The sequence below is a fragment of the Rhinoraja longicauda genome, chromosome 12 (assembly GCF_053455715.1).
Source record: "Rhinoraja longicauda isolate Sanriku21f chromosome 12, sRhiLon1.1, whole genome shotgun sequence".
Taxonomy (NCBI): domain Eukaryota; kingdom Metazoa; phylum Chordata; class Chondrichthyes; order Rajiformes; family Arhynchobatidae; genus Rhinoraja; species Rhinoraja longicauda.
Window position 1 is genome coordinate 27,958,696 of NC_135964.1, and position 27,803 is coordinate 27,986,498.

Sequence of the window (27,803 nt, forward strand, 5' to 3'; positions counted from 1 at the left end):
GCCTTCAATCCCGATCTAACAACATCTGAAATTATAAATTTTTTATTCATTATAATAATTTTGTTGCTGCTTATTCCCTCCCTTATAACTTCCATTTCTGCTGCCTCACTCCGATGAATTTACTTAAAATGAACATGAGTCTTTAATGATTTCATTCTCTGGATTACAGTTTTTTAATTTTTTCAATCCGGTAGCTCTTGCTGAATTACTCCCTTATCAACTGAGATTTCATCATGTCTTGAGGGGAGATTAATCTCACAGCTAACCGAAAGAAACAAGGCCGATGAATAGCATTCAATACCACAATGAACTTCTAATATTTTATCCTTTATGCTTGTTTCAAATAAATACCTTAAGACCACGTAATTTAATCATCTCTAAATCCCTCAGGCCTATCATGAATTGGATCTTACAAAGGAATTGGCAAAAGACCAAATTGCAGGAACACTTGTCAAGCTGCACAGCTCTCAGTGTGGAAGTTCTGAAACACTACTTCAGGCACTAAATTATGCTTTATATTTGCACGTGTATCTCTGGAATGAAAATTATGTTTTTTTCTTTCCTTTCTTCAATTTTTCCAAAAATTCAAAGTGGATGCAAGCAAAAGCATTTGCACGGTCTGTATTTATGAACAGAATCCCAAAGGGATGGCAGGGACAGAATCAATCAGGACTATACAGGAGGGATTTGACAAATATTTCATGGAAATTATTTAAGAGATAATGGGACTCATTTACTCATTTATAAGAAACTTGCTCCATCTTTTCCCAGCTTATATTCCAATCTATATAAAATAATGATAATACTTTTTGAATGTATGGAGATTTATAACAGTACTTCTTAAAACAATGGCTTCAAGCATGGCATCTAATCATTTTTCAAACAAAATCTAACCACTTTATGTGCCCATAAAGAGCTATTTTACATCCACATTACAAAGTATTCTTCATATGTAATCACAAGCAATTCTAAAAACTTCCAAAGCAGTAAAAGGATGTTGTTTGGTGTTTATTTTGTGGGCGAACAGTTCTCAATGAAGTTCCTCTTGTTATCGAAATATCTTACTTTCAGGCTTTACTCATGATCCCTTGTTCTTCTTCCCTCAATTTCTGCAAACCAATGTTCTGCTTTCATTTTAGAACTTACCGAGCATTTCCATTATACATTTTGCTTATGGATAAGACAGATAAATGTTCCAATCTTATTACCATTTATCTTTGCAATTAATTCCCCACTAAATCTGCACAATGCCCTCAAAATCCTCGAAAAAAAACCTGAAGCTGAATAATGAACAAAGCTCTTGGTTTATATAGTTTACTATTAAAAAATATGGTTTCCCAGATAATGCAACCAAAAGTTACATAAACACAACATAACAAAACATGTGAGTACTTATTATGCAAGTGGACAAGACATGCATGAAACTTTGTAGTCCAAGTACTTTTTTTAGAACCACTATATAAAGCCACAGGACATTGGGTAATATTCCAATTACCGTGATGTGTTAATGATTTCATCGACTTACTAACCAATTCACTGCTGGACAGAGGGAGAAAAAATCCCTCCCTCATCTGCAGTGGGATGAACAACAGCTTGCTGCTTGAAGACCAGAAAATATTAATAAATGCCTATCAGGTGATTAGGGTTTTAAAAAAAGCACCAAATGCAACAGGATCAATTCTATCCCTCATGGTGCACAGACAATAAATGTTAACCTGTCAATATTATTCAAGCATTCAATAAATAAAATCATCAAATTGCACATAGAGTTACAGGTCTTCATGTCACAAGATCATCATCACAAGGTCTCATTTATACAGGGAAATATTTTTTTTAAACTACAGAATCCAGAATTGATTCAAACAGAATTATGTGACACTGAAAAAGCACAGCAGGGCCAGCAGCATCAGCAGAGGTACAAACTATTTTGTGCATTTTGTCACAATCGGAATGAAAGGAGGAGAAAAGCATTTAAGAAGCTGAGACAAATTAAAATGTTACGGCATGAGGAGAAATTCCAGTGCAAGTTCATGGGAAGAATGTCATACAAATGGAAACATTGAAATTACAGTGAAACACCTGAAGTATGAAAGAATACGTAAGGTATTGAGACATGTAAATGAGTGTGGAATTTGTACACCGGTCCTGTCCCAATTCTGCCAATAAAAACTTTTGATTCAATGTGGAAGCAGGTTTACTCAAAAACTTCCAAATTATTTTCCACTTCTATTCTGCAAGCATTGACTCTGCTTCAGCATGATTTAGTTTTGGTTAACTTTATTATAATTGAAGGACCCGATGATTCTTCTATGGGTGAAATATATTGTGTGATGACAGATCCATTGCATTAAACAATTATTGTTGAAAAGTGCCACATATCAGCTGGCATAATATTGTAATTGATTCTAATCACTGAAATAGGATAAACTTCTGATCAAATTCATATTCAACCAACATCTCCATCGAAGAGAGGAACCTTGATTCAAAAGCACCTACAGAGTTAAACAATATTTTTTGCTGAAATGTCTGGAACACAAACTGGGAATTAGTTACTGGCTGACATTCATTGTTATATATCGGAGTTTCCAGATGAAATCGGTCTGAAAAGGCAGTGGAAAGCATCCGCACAAATATTGCTTGGAATTTCAAATCATAATATACAATACATGACCACAGCTACATTTCTGAGGGAGGTTTGGGAGATTTTGTTGCCATTCTTCAGTCTTTAATAAGGTGGTGGTGCGTTGATGACTTGACCAGTTGCGATCCTTCTTGTGAAGGAGTTACCACTGCTGGTGGGGTCGGAGCTCCAGGACTTAGACTGAACGGCAATGAAGGACCGGTAATATATTTCGAAGGAAGGGTAGTGTGCAGCTGGGAAGGTAACATGAAAGCAGTGGTGTTCCATGCATTTAAAGCCCTTTCCCTTCTGCTGGTAGAGATCATGGATGGGATCAGGAGGTGCTGTCAGCAATCGGGGAGAGTAATTGCAGTGCAATTTATATGGCGCACTAAAGCTGAAGGGAATGAATGTTTAGGATGCTTGATGCGGTGCCAATTAAGCAGGTTGCTATATCCTGAATGGTGTCAGATTTCTTGAGTGTTGTTGGAGCAGTACTCATCTTGTTGAAAAAAAGTATTTTGTAACATTTCCGACATATTCCTAGCGGATGTTAGTAAATACTTGCTGTCTCGCTGTATCAGGCAAACAACTCTCCTCAAGATATGCAGCCTCTGACCACTTGTGTAGCCACAGTATTTATGTAACTGCTCCATCTGCAAGGATCCACATGGTAGGCTGCTCCGGAAGGTCTAACCTCTCGAAGGTTAGATCACATGAGATCCAAGGAGAGATAGCCAACTGGATAGAAAATTGGCTTCATGGAAGGAAGCAGAGGGTGATGGTGAAAGGTTGTTTTTCAGACTGGTGGCCTGTGACTAGTGGTGTGCCTCAGGATTCGATGCTGGCCTATTGCTGGTTGTCATCCATATCAATTATTTGGATGAGAACACACAAACCATGATTGGTAAGTTTGCAAATGACGCTAAAGTGGGTGGTATTGTACATAGTGAAGATGGTTGTCAAAAATTCTACTGGGATCTTTCATAGGTTGATTGATACAAATTAACTCAGCGGGTCAGGCAGCATCCGTGGGGAAAAAAGGAATAGGTGACATTTTGGGTCGAGACCCTTTATCAGACTTGATCAGTTGGGCATAGAAACATAGAACTATAGGTGCAGGAGTAGGCCATTCAGCCCTTCAAGCCAGCACCGCCATTCAATATGATCATGGCTGATCATCAAAAATCAGTACCCTGTTCCTGCTTTTCCCCCCATATTCCTTGATTCCTTTAACCCTAAGAGCCAAATCTAACTCTCTCTTGAAAACATTCAGTGAAATGGCCTCCACTGCCATCTGTGGCAGAGAATTCCACAGATTCACAACTCTCTGGGTGAAAAAATATTTCCTCATCTCAGTCCTAAACGACCTCCCCTTATTCTTAAACTGTGACCCCTGGCTCTGGACTCCCCAACATCGGGAACATTTTTCCTGCATCTAGCCTGTCCAATCCTTCAAGAATTTTATATGATTCTGTAAGATCCCCTCTCATCCTAAATTCCAGTGAATACAAGCCCAGTCGACCCATTCTTTCATCATATGTAAGTCCCGCCATCCCAGGAAATAACCTTGTGAACCAACGCTGCACTCCCTCAATAGCAAGAATGTCCTTCCTCAAATTAGGGAGACCAAAATTGCACATAATACTCCAAGTGCGGTCTCACCATGGCCCTGTACAACTGCAGTAGGACCTCCTTGCTCCTAAACTCAAATCCTCTCACAATGAAGGCCAGCATGCCATTTGCTTTGTTCACTGCCTGCTGTACCTGCATGCTTACTTTCAGTGACTGATGTACAAGCACACCCAGGTCTGGTTGTATCTCCCCTATTCCGTATCTGACACCATTCGGATAATAATCTGCCTTCCTGTTCTTGCCACCAAAGTGGATAACCTCACATTTATCCACATTATACTGCATGACACTGGAAGTGTCATGAAAGCAGTCAGGGTTACCGTCGAGGAAGTACTGAAGGTAGACAAATCTCCGGGGCCTGATCAGATAAATCCGAGGTCATTGCGGGAAAATAGAGAAGAAATTGCAGGAGCCCTGGTTGAAATTTATGAGTCGTCCTTAAATTCAGGAGAGATGCCAGAGGATTGGAGGGTGGCAAATGTTGTGCCTCTTTTCAAGAACGGCTGCAGGGAAAATGCTGGGAACTATAGGCCGGTGAGTTTAACATCTGTAGTTGGTAAGTTACTGGAGAGTATTCTGAGGGATAGTATATACAGGCATTTGGATGGACAAGGACTGATTAGAGACAGTCAGCGTGGTTTTGTACATGGGAGGTCGTGTCTCACAAATCTGATTGATTTTTTTGAAAACGTGAGCAAAACGTTTGATGAGGGCAGAGCTGTAGATATTGTGTACATGGACTTTAGTAAGGCGTTTGACAAGGTGCCGCATGGTAGGCTGCTCTGGAAGGTTAGGGCTCATGGGATCCAAGGAGAGATAGCTGAATGGATAGCAAAATTGGTACTATCACAACATTTAAAAATAGTTTGGACAGATACATGGATAGGATAGGTTTAGAAGGATCTGGGCTAAATGCAGGCAGGTGGAACTTGTGCAGATAGCACATATTGGTCGGCTTGGGCAAGTTGGGCCGAAGGACCTTTTCCACACTGTATGACTCTATGGCTAACTCCTTCTGATCAATCATTAAACATATCTTATGATGTAAGAAAGATCATTGATGAAGCAGCTGAGCTTGGTGGGGCCTAGAACACTGCCCTGAGAAATTCCTGCAATGTTATACTGGTGGTTGACCTCCACCGACCATAACTAGCTTCCTATGTATAAGGTATTATGATTCCAACCAAATGAGATTTTCTCCTTGAATCCCATTGACGTCAGTTTGAACATGGTTCCTCGAGTTTGCACTCGGTCAAATGCAGCCTCACTATCAAGGGCAGTTACTTTTATCTCACTCTGGACCATGTCTGTGATGAGATCTGGGGCCAAATAGTTCTGGTGGGAAGCAAACTGAGTACTGGTGAGCCGGTGATTCATGAGTAATAGCAGCCGAAAATTAGGTCTTCCATGAATTTGACAATGAGTGGCAGTAAACTGATTGGACAATGATTAGCTAGACTGAATTTGCCCTAGTTTTTGAGAACAAGGTAGGCCCGACCAATTTTCCACATTGTCAAACCAGTAACAGTACCAGTGTTGTCACTGTCATGGAGTAACTAGACTAGAGGTGCAAGGACTGACAGTTGTGATGTTGGTTGTTCCTCTAGCCTTTGCTGTATCCAGTGCCCCCAGCCACTTCCCTATATCATGTGGAGTGAATCAAAGTGGCTGAAGAATGTTTTTTTGTGACAGTGGGGACTTCATGAGGATGGATCACCCACTCAGCATTTCTGGCTGAAAGCTTCAAGCCCTGCCCTTGCTGAGAAAGGGAAGAGGTCTACTCCTCCTCAGGGTTCACCACCATCCACAACTGAATGTGACTGAACTGCAGAGTTTTGATTCAATTTGTTGAGACTGTTTAGCCCTGGCAAGCACTGGTTTAAGCACACTTGTAGACCCAGTTGCCGTTATTGTAGGTTAACCTGGCATTTCTACATATGCCTGGTGCGCCCCCACATATCTCATTGAACCAGGATTGATTGTCATGGTGGAGTAAGGAATATGCCAGGCCATAAGGTTACAGATTGCGGTGACAAACATTTCTACTGCTGCTGCTGATGGTGCCTGGCACCTCATAGATGTCCATTTTTGAGCTGCCAGATCTATTGTACATTTATTCCATTGAACACAATTGTAGTGTCACACAATACCACGGAAGGTGTCCTTAGTGCAAGGACCGCTTTCCTATAGGTTTTCCAATTCCATACTCCTGAGAGCAAGCCTTGTGCAACAGGACAGTTGGCGCAAAAATCATATGGGCACAACCCATTGGTTTTCTTTAAAATCTTGGGATTGTGCTCATCTTTTTCGACATGGGAGGTAGGGAAGTGTACAATACAGAGGTATGAATAAAAGGTGTACACCATGGGCACTAGTTTAGGTTAGGTTTAAAACACTACCTAGCCGTTACCATCCAAAGCCCCAGGACCACGTTAGAAGCCAGCAATGCACTGCCAAAAAGCAAGATAAAAAACCCAATGAGGTCTCGGTGGTTCTTCTCGACAATCAGAGAACTGAGTGTGGCCTCTAGGAATGAATTCAACATCCACTGTCCATCCAGGGCAAAACATGGCACAGCATTTATCACTGCTAGTGCTCCTGATAAAGAGAGCAGATATCTGGGTTAGGACAGTCAAGGAAACTAGTCAGCACTGAACCATAAAATCGTAATAACTTTGCTTTTAAAAAGTGATACGCATGTCTTCCCAAAGAGCAGCATCCATTTTGAAGCTGCAACACAGCAACTCAGAACTCCCTTCCTCCCCACCGTTCACTGATTAATTGAAGTACAGGCAAGAGCCAGGGAGAGTGGGAATAAACTAACCACTGGAGTAACTCAGCAGGTTCACCAGCATCTGTGAGGGAGGTGGACAGATGGCATTTCGCCTTGGAGCCCTTCTTCAGACATGTTTGACTGGAGCATGAATGCAGTTGGGTTGAAGTTACTTTAGCTTCCGGATCTATTTCTTGTGGGGAGATGGTGCCAGATTGTGTTGTGTGGACTTCATGTGACAGGAGAATTCCTGGAAATGGCGTTATCATTTCCATTAGCAGGGAGGTAGAAAAATACTGAGTGAAATCCAGAGACAAATGGGAGCAGGAAATAAAGAGCAGAGGAAAGGAAGTTGTAACCATAAACATTGTGGAAAAGGAGACCAAAGGCAGCATTTCAGGGCAAAATAAACTGATGGTTATAAATAATCATTCTCTGCCAATAATGGATATAATTTCAATGATCCAATTAGGAAATTACAGGCCACATCACAGAAAATGGGACAAGACCTTGAAGAATGGTGTAAACAGAGCAAGGATGGGTCGATGGAATGGATAGGTACAGTAAACCTTACTGGAGGGAGGTGATGAAGAGCCAAAGAGGGGCTTAGCAGTTTTGCAGATAGGTTAAGGAGCTCCATCACAAGGTGTCAAAATTGAAAGGGAAAACTTGAAAACATGGCTTTTACTTTTTGGTGATTCAGTAAAAAGGTGATCATATCTGAGAATTGCCATTGGAATTGTGAAAATAGCAAGTTGAATAGAAAGAGCCTGAATAAAACAAGTTATACAAGTTAAATAATTCCCACTGCACCATGCCCTCATCTGTCTTGATAAAATACACAGGAGACCGATGGCCTGGGAATTTATGATAGCTATTACCTTGGCAGCGTGTAACAAAAAGCTCGAGGCACCAACAAACTTCCATCGACCCCTAGCTAGCTGGTTTGTCATCCTGACGACAGAAAAAGGATACTTGCAAAACGTTTCTATTACACCAGGAATGTCCAGGTGCAGGAAACCAAAACGAGGCATGTAGTTGGTAAGGCTCACTGTGGACAAAGCGATGCATATCAGAAGCAGATCAAAAGCATACAAGGCACATTAGTCCATCAGCACCATATACACTGGCATAATGGGCATCAGCAAGTCGTGAAAATCAAAAATTGTTAACCAGAATGTTATGTTCAGATAAGTTTTCGAGCTGAATGTTCATATCATCTGGAGATATTTTAAAATATACAAATTCAAATAGCCTTCTATAATATGGCAGCATTACACGAAGCATCTCCAAGAACATGTGTTTGGCCAAGGGAATGTTTCGTTCCTCTTATGGCCTTAAGTTTGTTGACGCAATCACCCAGGCTACAATGTATTCATATCGTCACACAGGGTAACGTGTATCAGAGTAAAAAACATTTGCAGATAGCGTGGAGCTATTTGGAACACCAACAGGTTTAATGGTACAATCATGGAGATCACACTCAGTTGCATTTTCTATCCTAATTACATGGGAATACATCATCAATATGGCACAGAAACAGGCCATAGGGCTATCCGATCCATGCTGGTGTTCATGAGCCTCCACTCGTATCTCCTTGTTAAATCTATTAGCGCATGTTATTCTTGACTCTCTCCTCTGCTTGTCCAGTACTCCTTTAAAATCATCAAGACGATTTTCTTCACTATTCCCAATAGCAGCACATCCTACATTTTCAGCACTCTTGAGTGTAGAATTCATACAAAAGACAGCTACCAACCCGAAGGTAGACACAAAATGCCGGAGTGACTCAGCGAGACAGGCAGCATCTCTGGAGAGAAGAAATGGGTGCCATTTTGGGTCAAGTCCTTTCTTCAGTCTGAAACGTCACCCATTCCTTCTCCAGAGATGCTGCCTGTTCCGCTGAGTTACTCTAGCATTTTGTGTCTATCTTTGATTTAAACCAGCATCTGCAGTTCTTTGCTACCTACCTGAATTCCACCTTCCAGCCCTTAAAGAACCGTGACCCGCAGGGCTACAGATCAAGTAAAGTGAATTCCCCGTTTTTAAAATGTGGGCAAGATCTTTATCCTAATCAAGCTGAGAGTTTGAAAGCCACTATCCACTTGGTGAAAAAAAGAGTTCATCTCTCCTGTTTCTTCTGATTTCCCTATTGTGTTGCTTGATGAGCATTTTCTATTGATGGCTTCTGATCACGCTCTTTCCTGCAAGTGAACCTCTCTATCAAAACCTTTCATTGGTTTAAAGATTTTTATTCAGTCATCCCCACTGACGAGAAGATACACCTAGTCTGTTTATAAGCGGAAGTTCTAGGAGCAAAATTAGGCCATTTGGCCAATCAAGTCTACTCCGCCATTCAATCATGACTGATGTATTTTTCTCTCTCAGCCCCATTTTCCTGCCTTCGCCCCATAACCCCTGCCATCCTTACTAATCAAGAATCTGTCAATCTCCACTTAAAAATATCCATTGACGGCCTCCACAGCAATCTGTAGCAATAAATTCCACAGATTCACCACCCTCTGACTAAAAATATTCCTTTTCAGCTCCTTTCTATTTTTCTTTTATTCTGAGGTTATGGACCTAATTTCTCCTACTAGTGGAAACTTCCTCTCCATATTCACTCCATCTATGCCTTTCACTATTTGGTAAGTATCAATGAGGTCCCCTACATTCTGCTAAACTCCAACGAGTACAGGCTCAGTGCCTTCAAATGTTCATCATTTGTTAACCCAATCATTCCTGGAATCACTCTCGTAAACTTCCTCTGGAACTTCTCCAATTCCAGCACATCCTTCCTCAGATATGGGGCCCAAAACTGCTCACAATACTTTAAATGCGATCTGACCAGTGCCTTATAAAGCCTCAGCATTACATCCTTGTTTTTGTATTGTAGCCCTTTTGAAATAAATGTTAGCATTGCATTCGCCTTCCTTACTACCAATTCAACTTACAAATTAACTTTTGGGGTATCCTGCACCAGCACTCCCAAGTCCCTTTGCACCTCCGATTTCTGAATTCTCTCCCCATTGAGAAAATAGTCAACATTTTTATTCCTATTTCCTAAATGCATGATTCCACAATTTGTGACACTATATTCCATTTGCCACTTCTCAGCCCACTCTCCCAACCTGTCCAAGTCCTTCTGCAGCATCCCTATTTTCTCTACACTACCTGCCCTTCCACTTAACCGTATCATCTGCAAACTTGGCAAATAAGCTTTCAATTCCCCCATCCACATCATTTATACACACCATGAAGAGTAGCGGCACCAGCAATGACCCCTACAGAACACCGCTGGTTCATTATGTGGAAAGATCACGAGTTCAAGTGTTTATTTTATGAAAATAAAGTAAAATTGAATTGAATTGAAATAGGGATCCAGAGCCCTTTACATTATATGCAGTGTCAGTAACCTCACTGGTGGGCTCGGCTATCATCTCAAAGATAGGGTTTACAATACCACTAGTCATGAAAGAGACCAAGTCAACATGCAACCAATTCCAAGTATCTCATGCTCTGACCACTGAGATGCAGGTGAAAAGGCCAAATGATGGTTCGATTTTTCTGTTGCCTGGCTGTCACTTCACATCGCTCAAGATAATTAGCTTCAGAAGCTCAGCCAGCAAAGAGCAAGCAACTTGAAGTGAACCTTACCTCACTGTGACACAGTCCGTTGTCTACAGAATCATAGTACCACAAACCTGTATACTGAAGATGCACAGGGTGTCCTATAAACAGCATATCCATGGGAGATGAGTGCTTGATTCTGATCAACCTGGTTTGATTTTCAACAGAAGGCTTTGCACAAAGGCTGCGGACAAATTCCTTTCGACAATCTGCATTCCGCTGACACACTCGGCTGGATTCAATGGCTTTCCTGGCTGCCAGACAAACGTGCTACAAACCCAAACAAATACATGAATGAGTGTGAGGCATAGCAGCTCATATACAGTATATTGGAAGACAAATACCCCAATCCGTGAATTCTCTACCAAACCCAACACATCCTGACCTATTAAAAGCTGGCTTAGCTTGCAAAACTCACATCCCAGGGATGAATTAAAAAAATTCACAATGATAAACAGAAATTTATACTAATGATTCTAAACATTATATGAAAAGTATCAAATAAAGTATTCTACCCATTGTACCCCTGCTTTATTGTGCAGTGAAAAGTCCATAATTTGAATTATTGTTTAATGCTAAGTCCAATGTATTCACTGCTGAGTTTATAGTGGTCAGAATAGCTGTCCCAGGCATGAATGCCAGTTCATGTATAACAAAAGTGTCAATATTTCCCAATTAACAATTTGTTTCATTTTAATCAAGTTCACTTCATAATGGTGTCTATGGAAACGATGAGTTCTATGTATAGACAGGAGGAAGTAGATTTCAGTTTGTCAGACACCAGCATAGAACAGAATTTGGAGAGACTCACCTGGGGCATCTGCAGGTTACCAGGGTAAGAAAAGCAAATATCTACAAGGCTGTTGTTGTTACAACATTCGGTGGTCCCGTCGAGTCTCTTGTAAGCTGTAGAGAAGAAAAGACCAATTTTCTGTTACGCTACAAGTATTTGTCCACTACAAATATGTCCTACGAGGGTGGCACGGTGGCGCAGCGGTATAGTTGCTGCCTTACAACGACTGCAGCGCCAGACACCCGGGTTTGATCCGGACAACAGGTGCTGTCCGTACAGTTTACACGTTCTCCCCGTGACCACGTGGGTTTTCTCCAAGATCTTCGATTTCCTCCCACATTCCAAAGACCTATAGGTTAATTGGCTATGTATAAAAATGTAAATTGTCCCTATTGTGTGTACAGGATAGTGTTAATATGGCGCGGACTCGGTGGGCCGAAGGCCCGTTTCCACGCTGTATCTAAACTAAACTAAAGTAAGCTTCAGATCTCCTAACTACTTGCAAATTGTCATTATGAAAATTTTAGCTGGTGTATAAAGGTTGTTTTCGACTCCAAAGAACATTTCACTTGTTCCGGTATTGTTCACTTAAGGCACTGCTCAGATCATAGACCATAGTCACAGTCGAGTAGCAGAGAGGAGGGAAGGACAGAGCATCTGCTGAAATATCAGCTTCTGTGGATTAGGAACAAGGTGGGTGGGAGGAAATACTGTGGGTCTGAGAATTTCTATGGCTGCCTTGTACCAACTGGTAAACATGAGTGCCCAGTGCCTCAATTTTCAAACAGTTATCACTTGTTTCCCAAAAGAAGGTTAAGATACAAAGGCACTATTCACAAAAATCAACTGTCCATTACATATGGGGTTTTGTACTTTCTTCCACCATATTCCTCAACCACCAGTCTTTGCTCTCCCAGATTTACCATGGTTTCCTCCAAAGGAGACGGGCTGTTTCTGTATCAGTCACATCTCACTTTGCACTGCATCCTCTGCCCTTGTCATTTAATCACAACCCCTTTCCCCAGATTCTACAGCCAGCTAAAATAGTGAGTCTCCCATTTTCCCGTTCGTTGAAAGCTCATCAAAATCAAATGTTCACTAGCTTTCACTCTCTGGGCATGCGGCCTGATCTTATGAGCATCTACATCCAAAGACGACATTAATACCTCGACTCACGGAGCTTAGATACTGTACGGTTGCTTCACTAACACAGTATCCAGTCTGAGGTTTCAAAGAGATTTCTTCGATGCACTTGTGCCAATCTTCCACACTGTAGACCGAACAAGTTTCCACATGTTTAATAAGATCACCCGTAAACAATCCTCTGGGTCCAGTAGCAGGAGAATTCTGGGAAACAGAAATTATTCATGAATAAACATACACAAGTTTCCTTTGCCTGAATTTTTACAGAGTCATACTTCAGCCCACAAAATTCACATTTACACTCATCATGCAAACTCCATGCAGATTGTGCTGGACATCAGGACTGAGCCCAGGTTTGTGCAGCTGTGAGGCAGTGGCTCTGCTAGCTATGTCTCTGTGCCACTCTCTAAGGCTATGAGGTGAGCAATTCCTGAAACCTGCCACTAGCTTAGGTTTATTATTGTCACATGTGCCAAGGTACAGTGAAAAGCTTTGCTTTGCATGCTGTCCAAACATAAATACAATCAAGTCAAACTAAAGTACAATAGATAGAGCAAAGAGGAAGGTACAGACTGCAGAATATAGTTCTCAGCATTGCAGTGCATCAGTTCCATAGGCAAAATCCAATGTTCACAATGAGGTAGAGGTGAATGGGATAGTACTCTGGCTATTGAAAGAACCTTTCAGAAACCTGAGAACAATGGCAAAGAAGCTGTTCCTGACTCTGGTAGTGTGCGCTTTCAAGTCGGACTCGAGTAGAGGGAAGGAATAACCAGGGTGGCATTTCTTTGATTATGTTGGTTGTTTTTCTAAGGCAGGATGGTGCAGGTGGAGTTAATGTGGGATGTCTGGTTTGTGCTATAGACTAGGCTACATCTAAAACACTGCAATTTCTTGGGGTCTTGGGCAGAGCTGTTCCCAAACCAAACTGTGATGCAATGCAACGGTATACTTTCTATATAGAAACAAGACCTGCAGATGCTGGTTAATACGCAAAAGGACACAAAGTGGTGGAGTAACTCAGCAGGTCAAGCAGCATCTTTGGAGAACAGTCATTTTGGGTCAAGACCCTTCTTCAGACTGGATCCTTCTGAATGTTCTATAGTGCATCTAAAGGTTTTTGTAAGAGTTATTGGAGATATGCCGAATTTCCTCTGTCACCTTGAAATTGGTGTGCTTTCTTGGCTGTCGCATCAATGTGGTTAGTCAACGTTAGATCGTTGTTAATGTTAATGCCAAGGAACTTGAAGCTCTCAACCATTTCCACTTTGGCACCACTGATGATGATTGGGGACATGTACTCCTGAACATGCTTCCTGAAGTTGATAACTAGCTCATCCATCTTGCTAACATTGAGGGAAATGTTATTGTCCTGACACCATTATACTAAGTTCTCTGTCTCCTCCCTGTACTCTGTCTCGTCATTGTTCATGAACCGACTCGCCACAGTGGTGGCATCTGCAAACTTGTTGATCGATTAAAGGCAAATTTGGCTGTCCAATTAAACTCCCAAATTCCTGCATGTGATGTAGTGCCACTATTTGTTTCTCAAGCTAAGAATTTGAGCTCAAAGAGTTTTTGAAATCAAAGATGTTTACAGTTTAAAGGACTTCATTTGGCTAACTCTTCAATGCCCTCTTAAAATGCATAGCGAGCCAGTCGTTGTCACATCTGTATACAAACTAGGTGGAATTCAGGGTGGGGGTAGACAAAAGGCTTGAATTCAATCCAATTGGGATATCATGTTCATTTTTGGACACTACCCCTCAGGAAAGTCTGCAAAGGATAGGCTTATATTTCCTTCAGAGAATTCTAAACAGTCGGTGGAATTAAATTTCATTAGCAGGATACATAGAGTAAACCCTTTTCCTTTGAATTTAGAATGAGGCAACATAACCTTCAAAATTAGAGCCAAGCCACTCTTGAGGAAATGTCAAAGGGTTTCTTCACCTAAGTACAGTAAAAATCAAGGAAAATTCTCACCATTAAATAATATTGGAAATATCAAAAGTGAAATCAATAGATATTATTTATTATGTTGGGAAACAATGCCACTTTAGAAACACATCAATGAATGGTGAAAGAAGATTGAGGTGATGAATAGTCTTCTATGGAAATAATGATCGGTTCCAATGATCTGATCAGATTGCTTTTATCCTGCCTTTTTCGGCACAGATAAATTTGGGAGCAAGAAAATTAAATAGTCAAAAGATGTTCTTATGCCCTGGATTGCAGAATTATGAAACGCCCACTTCGATCCATTATTTCTGTCAATGCCATGCACAAGGCAATATTATATTTAGTTTAACTAAATAGGAATACCAACCACTACATTGATCACATGATGATCATACTTTCATTCTCGAACAAGCTGAGTGTTTAGTTAAGAGTACACTTTTCAAAGTTACTGATGTTCTTTTAAGAATCAGAGGAGCAGCATTCAAGTATGGAATCAGGATGTGAGGCAGTATTAAGGACTGAATAAATCCTCATAGAAAGGAAATTTATAACTTGCAGATTCACAGCCTTCCTAACGTCAAGACAAAGAAATTTAGCACAGAAAACGCAGACACAACGAAAGACAACGGGGCGGCATGGTAGCGCAATGGTGGAGTTGCTGCCTTGTAGCACCAGAGATCCGGGTTCAATCCTGACTACAGGTGCTGTCTGTACGGGGTTTGTATGTTCTCCCCATGACCACGTGGGTTTTCTCCGAGATCTTCGGTTTCCTCTTACACTCCAAAGACTTACAGGTTTGTAGGTTAACTGGCTTGGTATAAATGTAAATTGTCTCTAGTGTGTGAAGAATAGTGTTAATGTGCGGGGATCGCTGGTCGGTGTGGACTGGGTGGGCCGAAGGGCCTTTTTTCCACACTGTATCTCTAAACTAAACTAAAACATTTTGCAGTTTTATAGAGCTCACTTTTGAGGATATGGGGATAAAGCTGGCAGATCTCTTTACAAAGGTCACAACTTAGTTTAACATACAAACCATTTTCCTACTGTTTTTTTTTAATAACCACAGAACTAACTCAGGGACAGCAACAATAAATAGCTGACACAAAACTGGTTTGATGATAGGCAACAGAAAACTGCTAACAGAAAAAAGGAGTGATCTGTGGGATTGGTAATAGCTAAGATTTGCAAAGGTAATATTAACGACTCCTTGTATGTGGAGGCACAGTGGCACAGTTGCAGCAACCCAGGTTCAATCCTGACTTCCGGTGGTGTTTGCATAGAGTTTCTCCCTTGGACTGTTGGATACCTTCCATGTGTTCCAGTTTCCCTCAACATCCCAAACATGTGCTGGAGGGTTAATTGGCCACTGCAAATTGCCCACTGCAAATTGCCCCTCGCTGTATGCAAGTGGCAAATGAATCACAAGGAAGCAGGTGCATGTGAGAGAGACCAAGTTACAAGGATATATGGAGAAATAAGGAGGGGAAATGGGATGGATGAGATTCCTCTTCTGGGAATCTACATGGACCCAATGGGCCAAGTGGTCTCCGAATGTTATGAGCAAGGCAATGCCCCATGATACACCATGTCATGCTATTCTTGCCTCTGAATCTGAATTGGAGAGACTGGATAGGATGGAAATGTTTTCCCTGGAGCAAAGGAAACTGAGTGGTGGACCTTATAGATATTTATAAAAGTTGTAGTAAAATTAGAGAACATTGGTTTAAGATGAGAGGAGAAAGATTTAAACGAGACTTGAGGGTTAAGTTTTTCACGCGGGTGATGAATATGTGGTAGGAGCTGTCAGAGGAGGAAGTAGAGCCAAATATTGATTTAGTCAGTGCCACAGCCCTTGCCTGGTACTGCTGCTCAACCTTGATATGTCATCCCCACCGACAGCACCCAAAAGGTGCACCTGTTTTGAAGGGGGATAGCCACAGGCATTACCTGCATTTCATGCCTATTTTCCTTTCTCATGGTCATCGACCTTCTCTCTTCCTGGACCTTGAGCGTGACAAACCTCACTATACATCTTGTCCAAGAAGCTCTCATTCTCCCGGATGGTCCTGAGGTCCTGTAGCTTCAGTTCCAGTCCCCTAACACGGTCATTACAGAGCTGCACCTGGACACAATTCCCACAGGCATAAGGGACTCCAGCAGTTTCCCCAGACTTCCCACATCCTGCAGGAGGAGCATTGTACCAACTTACCTGCCATCACCACTGCACCTTTTAAACTCTCCTGTTCTTGTCCGGCCTCTCAAGTTAAATGCCTCCACTAAATGCCTTCACCTTTTGAATTCTCCCTCACTTTTCCGAGACTCAGTTCAAAGACTATTATATCTTGGCAATTCAAGCACTTATCCAGGTGGGGTTTCTTGAACTTTGGGAGAGGCACTGCCTTCACCAGCTCCTCAGGCAATGCATTCCAGATTGCAAACATCCTCTGGTGAAAAACATTTTTCCTGAGATCACCTGGAATCCTCTGACACCACACCTTTAATCTATGACCTCTGGTTTTAGACACATCTGCCATTTGCTTGGATGATAAATTAATTACCTCTGCAACTTCAGTGACTAACGCCCCAAATCCAGTATAGTACAAAGGGAAGAGAAAGAATGGTAACGAGTACAGAACGAGTAAAGCCATTAACGCCAGGACGAAATTGTGCCAAACACCTGCCAAAAGCGAGAGGAAAAAAAATATTGCTTGAATTTGCAGTCAAAAAATAAAGCCAGTTTTAAACATAATTTTAATTCTTCTCAACCAAAAATAATTGTGGAGGTGTGGCTTACCTGCACAGAAAATTCGTAGCTGTTGGACTGGGGATATCAACTGCAAATGGTTTGTGTAGAGGTCAACAAATGCCCCAGGGTAGACTACAAAAATAAATACTCCAAAGCCGTTAAATCTCACTTGCTCTCTGCACACAGTTTAACAAAAATTAGAATTTAGTATCAAATTCATTGTTGCATAACAAGCATTGATATCAATTTTTACTAAAGTAAACTGAGCTAAGAATAGATTCTTGAGATATCTCACCAGCAATTAACATTTAATGTCGAACTTGTCAAGCATCATTGGTTTCATGGTTCTAAACTTCCCAACATATAGTAAAGAAAATAAATCTAGGAACATTTTTAAATATATTTTTCACCATTTTAATTAGATCTAACTAACACACAAGTTAAAGGTTTACCTTATTGGTACCATTGAAGATTTTACCAAAGATATACCTTAGATCATACCTCCGAACCTCGGCCCCTTAATTGATAGCAGTAAAATCTGCTGGAGAAACTCAGCAGGTCGAGCAGCATCTGTGGGGGGATAGTCGACTTTTCATTGAAAGGGGAGATGTGGAGGGATGAGATAGGGGCCTGTGGGTGAATGGTGAATCGAGGATAGGTGATGGATGATATACATATGGAGCCAGGTAAGGGGGAGGGGGGGGGGGGGAAGGGGCGGCTGGGAGGCAGAGGCAGACAGATGAAAGATGGAGGCAGACGAAAGAAGAAATAGTGAATAAAAGAAGCAGATGGTGCCAGATGAGTGGAATAGAGGGTGGAGGTGATGATAGTTGATACGCAGGGACACAAAAGTTGCTAGAATTGGAATCTGATGGGCACCTTTAGGGGAGAGGTGAAGGACAGAGGAAACCAAAACTAAATAGGAGAGGGTGGGAGCGAGGTACCTATGGATGAAATGTATGTGAATGCGTGGATGGAAACTGGAGCAAGAGAAGGATGAAAATGGGTGATGTGGAGCAGGAGGTGTTATAGAAAGAAGTAAAAAAAATGGGGGATGGGGACCGAGGGAGAATCAGAAGGAGAGCAAAAGAGGGGGTAACATACCAGAAGGGAAGGCTACTTAAAATTCAATTTCGTACCATTGGGTTGTAGACTGCCCAAGTGGAATAAGGGACGTTATTCCTCTTATTTGCATTTGGGCCCTACTTTGGCAGTGGAGAAGGCAGAGGAGGAACAGGAAATGGAGTGATATGGATTATGAGGGATTAGTTTAATTTGTCATCATGTTCAGCACAGACATTGTGCGCCTAGGGGCTGGTTTCATGTTCTGCACTGTTTCATAAAAGATTGGTGTGTAAAGGGGGAAGGGGAATTGGTAGACACAAAATGCTGGAGTAACTCAGCGGGTCAAGCAGCATCTCAGGAAAGAAGGAATGGGTGACATTTCGGGTCGAGACCCATCTACAGACCTACTCAAGCACTTTGTGTTCTACGCAAGATTCCAGCATCTGCAGTTCCTTGCCTCTCCATCAACACTTGGAAAACAGCCTCCAAGCCTCACTGTCCTGACCTGGAAATATATCACCGTTCCTTCACCATCACTGGTCAAAATCCTGGAACTCTCTAACAGCATTGTGGGTGTAGCCACACCTCAAGGACTGCATCTATTCAAGAAAGCAGCTCAACACCACCTTCTCAAGTACAACTGGGATAGGTAATTAAATGCTGGCTCAACCTACGAAGCTCACATGCCTAGGATGAGAATTAAAAACCCCATTGTCATGTTCGTCTCATAGTCCTGTTAAACATTGCTACCCACTGTTCTCCACAAGACTAAAGACAAATGGAAACAACACATCCCCAAATGAAAAACATTCCTCTAATTCTACTTCTTAAAGTCTCAATCTCTAGAGCAAAGAGAAATAGCAGAAACAGTACCTGACTGCAGCCACCCCGTGACCTATTTCATGAATGATGCCACTGAGCAGAATCACGCTGAAAAAATATACCAGCTGGCTTGTAGGTAGGTTAACGCCAGGCACCTGTAGATATTATAAAGAAGCAGTAAGAACTGATTGGCCCGCCGTCACTTGGTGTATAGTCAGGCATAGGATTGTTGCCGGGTTGACTCAGCAATGTTTATTATCTGTGCTTTTACCCTGTCATGGATATCAAGCACCTGCAGTTCATTGCTGTGGACACCAACAAACCATCTTTTCAGGCAAGCCGCTGATCTGACTGTTCCTTGTTCAGAAGCCAAAGATGCAGGTGTTTCACCCTCTGCTTGGCCAGCACTAAGTTAAACGATTGGAGGTAGAGAGGGCAGTGCATGCGAGCTCCCGATCACTCACCCCTTCCATAAATGTGGCCACCAAACAGGAACAGTACAGATGACAGAGGTTATGGGGAGAAGGCAGGTGAACGAGGTTAGGAGGGAGAAATAGATCAGCCATGATTGAATGGTGGAGTAGACTTGATGGGCCGAACAGCTTAATTCTACACCTATCTCTTATGATCTTATGAAGAACAGAATGATTCTGGGCCTACCATTGCTCAGCATTCAGTGACTGGTGAAAGTCAAGGTCATAGTCATAGAGTCATACAGCACCGACAGGCCCATCGGCTCAACTCATCCATGCTGACCAAGATGCCCATCTAAGCTAGTCCCATTTGCCTGCATTTGGTCCATATCCCTCCGCACTTTTCCCATCATATGCCCACTCATAAACCTTGCTTTACATTTTTTTCAGACTAATCCCCTAAGAAGTGGTTATTTTTCACCTTCCTTCTTTCCAAATGTTCAGCATTTGCACCATCTCAATCATATGGCTTCTAAGATGTTCTCCCACCATGCTTCACTCCTCTTCCAATGCCAATGGAAAAAGAAACCCAAGAAACCCAAAGGACTGTCATTTAATTTCTCTGTTCTCAAACAACCTTAGTTCATAATTTCTTTACATCCACTGTTCATTTTGTGCACAAAGCTGACCTATCAATTGGAATTGGATCTGAAATATTAACTCTATTGCTCTCACACCAGAGACAAGGAGGGTTTTGGCATTACTTCCCCTCCCCCACAACAATGTACACAATTCTTCACTCCCAGGTTTGGGCCACTCACCACGACTTGCAGAATGCGTTGGTTCTCAGCTGTCGGGCCGTCAGCTGACATCTGTGCCAGTGTCTGTGAGAGGGTTTTTGTTAGAAGTATTATTGAGATAAACATGAAGACCACTCCAAATCCCATGCCAAGATTGAACCTGAAAATCAAGAAACACTCAATGACCCACAGCACGTTCCAATAAATGACAAGCAGCAATAAATTAAGCGACTTCATCCTGCTCAGAAGACACTCCTAAAGAGTATCAAGTTTTGAGATTTATTGAACAAACAAAAACTTTACATTTATACAACAACGTGCATTATTTAAATACCTACAAATGTTTTACAGCCAATGAATCACTTGTGACATATGTATAACAGTGATTAATTCAGATATAGCAATGTCCTGAAAATATCATGGACATCCACGTCCAGATCAGTTTTTGTGACACCGATGGAGAGATAAATATTGGCTAAGCTTCACCAAAAACAAACTACAAATGAATATCTCGTCCATTTCCTTTTCATGATAAAGGCGGCCATTCAGTCATCGAATCTATGCCAGTTCCCAGGGAGCAATCCCATCAATTCCATTCCCCGCAGCCTCAAACCATATTCTCCCTCATCCACCCATTCATTCTCCCTCATCCACCCATCAATGAACGGCTCCTTATTAGATAGTTCATGGTTTTGAAGTAGGCAAATGCTATGAATCAGAGGGGAAGGCTGTGCCTATCAAATTGTCATGACCTTTGTACATAAAGTAAAGAGGGTTCAGGGAAGAGTGTGCAACTTGAAAGGACCTGTAGACATTATAGTTTGCCATTCTGAATGGTCGCCACTGTCATCTAGAGTGATTAATATTTAAAGAATAAGCATAGCAAATAGGTGCAGGAGTAGGATATTTGGCCCCTCAAGCCAGCACCGCCATTCAATATGACCAATATGAGCTTGGGAACTGTGAACACAACTGTCCACCTGCAGAAAAAATATCCAGGAGCTGCTACAGTTAATGGTCAAAGCAATGTCAAGTACATGTTAGACTAGCACAGTTCGTATAGTACATGGTACCTTTGACAATCTCATGTACGTTCTTTGGAATGTTTTTTTAAAGGAATTCTTGGTTGTGCTGCTCTGTGAAACTTGACTAGTTTCCCTAACAAAACTGAACTGAGGGAATAGTTGCAAGAGAAACTACCAAAAGGAGTTATTTTTCATAACATTTGGCCTCAGACTTTTTTCTCTTTCACCTTCATACAATTAACACATTAGGCTCACTATTAAAACTTAACTGAGTGGTCACATTGCCAATAACCCAGAATTCTCCAAAAATAATCCTGGCCAATTTTAATTTTCAAGAGAACTTTTGAACTCAACTTACCATAAGTGCAGAAACTGTGGCTTCCATCGTCCCAGCTTCAAAAAGAACCGATTAAAGAAAGTAGACTGCCAACGAATGTGGAAAGGGGCAACGCTGATCCCAAGTTTTGTCAGAAATTCTTCATACCAGACCTTGAGACTGGGCGATGACTGCACATACAGACCAGAATGAGTGTCAGAGAATCATGTAGTAATACAGTCATTGAATCATACAGCACAGAAACAGGCCCTTCCGCCCAACTCATCCATGCCGACCGTGCCCATCAGAGGGACTTCTATTTGCCAGATTTTAGTCATATCCCTCTCAACCTTTCCTATCCATATAAATGTCTTAGAGACATACAGCACAGAAACAGGTCCTTTGGCTCTCCAAATCTGCACTGACTAACAACCACCCATCAATGCTCATCCCATTTTATTCTCCTCATAATCACATCAATTCCACCATGATTCTACCAATCATTGACATCCAAGCAAGGACCGGTCTCATCCTGGCCACTCCCTCTTCTCCCATCTTCCATCAGGCAAGAGGTACATAAGTGTGTAAACACATACAGTCAGATTCAGGGATAGTTTCTTCCCAGCTGTTATCAGGCAACCGAACCATCCTATCACTAACCAGAGGGCGATCCTGACCTCTCATCTATCTCATTGGAGACTCTCAATAGACAATAGACAATAGGTGCAGGAGTAGGCCATTCAGCCCTTCGAGCCAGCACCGCCATTCAATGCGATCATGGCTGATCACTCTCAATCAGTACCCCGTTCCTGCCTTCTCCCCATACCCCCTCACTCCGCTATCCTTAAGAGCTCTATCTAGCTCTCTCTTGAAAGCATCCAACGAACTGGCCTCCACTGCCTTCTGAGGCAGAGAATTCCACACCTTCACCACTCTCTGACTGAAAAAGTTCTTCCTCATCTCCGTTCTAAATGGCCTACCCCTTATTCTTAAACTGTGGCCCCTTGTTCTGGACTCCCCCAACATTGGGAACATGTTTCCTGCCTCTAATGTGTCCAATCCCCTAATTATCTTATATGTTTCAATAAGATCCCCCCTCATCCTTCTAAATTCCAGTGTATACAAGCCCAATCGCTCCAGCCTTTCAACATACGACAGTCCCGCCATTCCGGGAATTAACCTAGTGAACCTACGCTGCACGCCCTCCATAGCAAGAATATCCTTCCTCAAATTTGGAGACCAAAACTGCACACAGTACTCCAGGTGCGGTCTCACCAGGGCCCGGTACAACTGTAGAAGGACCTCTTTGCTCCTATACTCAACTCCTCTTGTTACGAAGGCCAACATTCCATTGGCTTTCTTCACTGCCTGCTGTACCTGCATGCTTCCTTTCATTGACTGATGCACTAGGACACCCAGATCTCGTTGAACTCCCCCTCCTCCTAACTTGACACCATTCAGATAATAATCTGCCTTTCTATTCTTACTTCCAAAGTGAATAACCTCACACTTATCTACATTAAACTGCATCTGCCATGTATCCGCCCACTCACACAACCTGTCCAAGTCACCCTGCAGCCTTATTGCATCTTCTTCACAATTCACACTACCCCCTAGCTTAGTATCATCTGCAAATTTGCTAATGGTACTTTTAATCCCTTCGTCTAAGTCATTAATGTATATCGTAAATAGCTGGGGTCCCAGCACCGAACCTTGCGGTACCCCACTGGTCACTGCCTGCCATTCCGAAAGGGACCCATTTATCTCCACTCTTTGCTTTCTGTCTGTCAACCAATTTTCTATCCATGTCAGTACCCTACCCCCAATACCATGTGCCCTAATTTTGCCCACTAATCTCCTATGTGGGACCTTGTCGAAGGCTTTCTGAAAGTCGAGGTACACCACATCCACTGACTCTCCCCTGTCAATTTTCCTAGTTACATCCTCAAAAAATTCCAGTAGATTTGTCAAGCATGATTTCCCCTTCGTAAATCTCGTACTATCTTTAATTGGACTTTGCTGGACTTGCACTAAACTTTATTCCCTTTATCCTGTTTCTGTACACTGTGAACAGCTTGATTGTAACCACGTATAGTCTTTTTGCTAATCTCAGACAGCCTGGTGCTGCTGAGAGATACCATTGCCTACGTGCAGGACAGACGGGTGGATGCCTGCCTGGTCAGCTTGGACCAGGAGAAGGCCTTCGACAGGATATTGCACACGTACATGAGGGACGTGCTCTCCAAAATGGGCTTTGGTAAGGAAATCAGGAAGTGGATCCAACTGCTCTACACCGACATCTGTAGTGCAGTCCAAATCAATGGGTGGGAATCAGACAGCTTCCCCGTCAGGTCTGGAGTCAGGCAGGGTTGCCCTCTCTCCCCTGTCTTGTTCGTCTGTTGTATTGAGCCTTTTGCCGAGTCCATCAGGAAGGATGCAAGCATAAGAGGAGTGACATTGCCAGGCAGTGGGGGCACTCAGATCAAGGCCTCCCTGTACATGGACGATGTCGCCGTCTTCTGCTCGGATCCAGGGTCGGTCCGCAGACTGATTAGCGTCTGCGACTAGTTTGAGTCAGCCACGGGGGCCAGGGTAAACCGCAGGAAGAGCGAGGCCATGCTCTTTGGCAACTGGCCTGACCGATCTTCCATCCCCTTCACCATCAAGCCTGACTTCTTGAAGGTGCTGGGGATCTGGTTCGGGGGGGCTGAGGCGTGTGACAAGAATTGGCTGGAGTGGATAGCCAAGGTGGGGAAGAAGCTGGAGCTGTGGAAGCAGCGCTCCCTCTCCTTCACAGGGAAAAATCTGGTCATCAGGTGTGAGGTGCTCTCGGGGCTGCTGTACTTGGCGCAAGTGTGGCCCGTTCCTCCTTCCTACGCCACAGGGATCACCCGGGCCGTCTTCCGCTTCATCTGGAGGTCGACGATGGACCGGGAGCGACGGGCCACAATGCACAAGTCGGCAGACAACGGGGGTAAAAGCGTGCCCAACGTCGCCCTCATCCTGGTGGCCACCTTTACGTAGAGCCAAGGCACGTGGGCACCAAGTGCCACTACCCGCTGAGGTTCTACCGGTCCCCGGTGTTGCGAAGGATGGGCCTGGCGCAGATGCCACGCAATGTGCCAGTCAGCTGGACATTGCCGCACCATCTGTCGCTCGTGAAAGGTACTTCCGGACCAACACCTTTGACCACAAGTCCATCAGGCACTGCAGGGGAATGACTTCATGGATCCTGTGGCGTGGTTCCCAGAGCAGACTGCCCAGCTTGTCTGGCAAAATGCCTCATCACCAGAACTCACCAACAAGCACCAAGACCTGGCTTAGCTGGCGGAGAGGGGAGCCCTCCCAGTCAGATCCTTCCTGCACCGCCGGAACCTCACTACCAGCGCACGCTGCCCTCAAGACGGCTGCTATGGAGAGGAGACGGTTGCCCACCTCTTCACAGAGTGTGGATCTGCTAAGAGAGTCTGGAGAGTTTTGCAGGGGTCCCTGTCACGATTTATTCCAAGCAGCTCCGTCACAGATGACTCTGTGATGTACGGGCTGTTCCCAGGGACGCATTCAGAGACTGACATCGAGTGCTGCTAGAAGATCATCAACTCGGTGAAAGACGCTCTTTGGTCTGCCTGAACTTTGTTGACCTCCCAGCGGAACGAGCTGTCCGTCGGGGAATGTTGCCGACTGGCCCGCTGCAGACTGCAGGAGTACGTGCTGAGTTACGCACTGAAGCTTGGTGCAGCCAACGCCAAGGCTCTGTTGGGGAGGACCACAGTCTAGGGTCCTTCCGCTGCTGGACAGGGGGGGCAGGGTGTGGTGGAGACGCCCCTCCAAATAAGGGAAGGGATTCTGTGTAAATCTGGCAATGAATATCTGTATTGAATGTATAACCTCTGGGAATGTCGGATGGAGTTTTTGAAAAGAAAGGTTTTGTAAATATTTATTACTGGAATAAAGTATTTTTTGATATTAAAAAAAAAGTATAGTCCTTTTGCTGACTGGATAGCAGTAACAAAAATGCTTTTCACTGTACCTCAGTACATGTAACAATAATAAACTAAACTGATCACCAATCCTTACCTGTCCATTGTTTTGGTCTTTACTGCACAATATACACACCAACCTACTCCTCAAACCTACAGTTTCCTTTAATGAAATTGAAAACCCTGATTTCAAATTGAACTAAATCACTTTCAAACTTATTTATGCAATATGGACACTATGATTTGCAGATGCTGGAATCTTGATCAAAACAAGTGCTGAATTAACTTGGCTGGTCAAGCAGCATCTGTGGAGGGAATGGATTGGCTCCACATGTGGCTCCTCATGCCCTTGACAGATGTTGCCTGACCCAGTAAGTTTCTCCAGCACTTTGTGCTTTATTCTATAATATGGTCAATCTCTACAACAAGGTTATTAATTATCACAGTCCTTGGGACCTTTGTTGTTTGTGATATATTTTAATGTAAATGCGTTGGTTACAGGGTTTGCAGATGACACCAAAATTGGTGGAGTTGTGGACAGTGAGATAGTATACAGGGGATATAGATCAGTTGCAGATATGGGTGGAGAAACAATAGATGAAATTTAATCTGAGCAAGTGTGAGGTATAGCATTTTGGGAGCTTGAATGCTGGGGAAAGTATTGATGCAATTCCCTCAACAGCCTTGATGTACAGGGGGCTCTTTGGGTCCTCAGCTCTCCGAAAGTGGCAATATAAGTAGATAGTGTGGTAAAGAAGCCTGGGAAGGGAGTGAGGTAAGGGAGATCCCAAGGAGGCAGTGGGATAAGGGAGACCCATGAAGGTTGTGGGGGTGAGGGAGAACCCATGGAGGGGGTGGTGGTGAGGGAGTAGGAGTGAGAGAGAGCCCAGGGAGAGAGTGAGGGTGAGGGAGAGCCCGGGGAGGGAGTGAGGGTGAGGGAGAGTTCAGGGAGGGAGTGAGGGAGTAGGAGTGAGGGAGAGCCCGGGGGGCGGGGGGTGCAGGAGAGCCCAGGGAGGGTAGTGTGTAGGAAGGAATTACAGATGCTAGTTTAAACCGAAGATAGACACAAAAAGCTGGAGTAACTCAGCGGGACCGGCAGCATCTCTGGAGAGAGATGGGTGACGTTTCGGGTCGAGACCTTTCTGCAGACTGGTGACAGGTCTCGACCCGAATCGTCACCCTTTCCTTCTCTCCAGAGATGCTGCTTGTCCCGCTGAGTTACTCCAGCATTCTTGTGTCTATCTTATGGTAAGGGTAATGGTGGGGGAGCTCTGGGAGTGACAAGGCTGGGGAGAAATCAGCGACGATGTGGAGGGAGCTCAGGAAACTGGGGGAAAGGTGGTAGTGTCGGGACCAGGAACGAGGGTTCTCTCTGGGGAGTGTCTGGTGACAGGGGGAGCAGCAGAGGAGCTTTAATCGTGCCCTGCCAGTGCTGACCGCAGACCGAGCCGGAGCCATCCACCTCACCTTGAACGCAGAGTCGGCGAGGCAGAGCGCACACCAAAACCCCACCGGGCCCAACACCACCGCGGCGGGCACCATCACACCGGAAATGGCCGCTCAGGTGAAGTCAGCTGGGTTCGAGGACGCCCGGGAGACGGCCATGTTGGTGAAGATCTAACTGCCACGGCGGCGGCCATGTTAGTGAAGATCTAACTGCCACGGCGGCGGCCATGTTGGTGAAGATCTAACTGCCACGGCGGCGGCCATGTTGGTGAAGATCTAACTGCCACGGCGGCGGCCATGTTGGTGAAGATCTAACTGCCACGGCGGCGGCCATGTTGGTGAAGATCTAACTGCCATGGCGACGGCCATGTTGGTGAGGATTTAACGACCACGGCGGCCATGTTGGTGAGAAAAGAAGAAACTGCAGATGCTGGTTTACAAAACAAAGCGCTGGAGTTCTCCCTACATAACTTGAGTTTCCTCCGAGCGGTCCAGTGTCCTCCCACATCCCAAAGATGTGCGGGGTTGGTAGGTTAATTGGCCGCTGTAAATGTCTTTGAGTGAGCGTGGCAGGACCAGCATGCCATAGGGAGACGCAGAATAGGTTACAGGAAGAAAATAGGACTGGTGGGAATGT

The 27,803-nt window shown here is 43.6% G+C and overlaps 1 protein-coding gene across 1 annotated transcript; it reads right to left on the reverse strand.

Moving 5' to 3' along the window:
• Positions 1-289: 289 nt before the first annotated feature.
• Positions 290-27,307, reverse strand: mbtps2 (membrane-bound transcription factor peptidase, site 2). Its single transcript, XM_078409305.1, has 11 exons — positions 27,188-27,307; positions 21,783-21,931; positions 20,421-20,559; positions 19,238-19,341; positions 17,348-17,475; positions 17,112-17,230; positions 12,618-12,798; positions 11,470-11,564; positions 10,733-10,928; positions 8,004-8,079; positions 290-6,873 (listed from the first exon to the last, which is right to left on the reverse strand). The coding sequence occupies exons 1-11, from the start codon at positions 27,260-27,262 to the stop codon at positions 6,651-6,653; spliced, it is 1,485 nt and encodes a 494-aa protein (XP_078265431.1). The 5' UTR covers positions 27,263-27,307; the 3' UTR covers positions 290-6,650.
• Between the last annotated feature and the right edge of the window lie 496 nt (positions 27,308-27,803).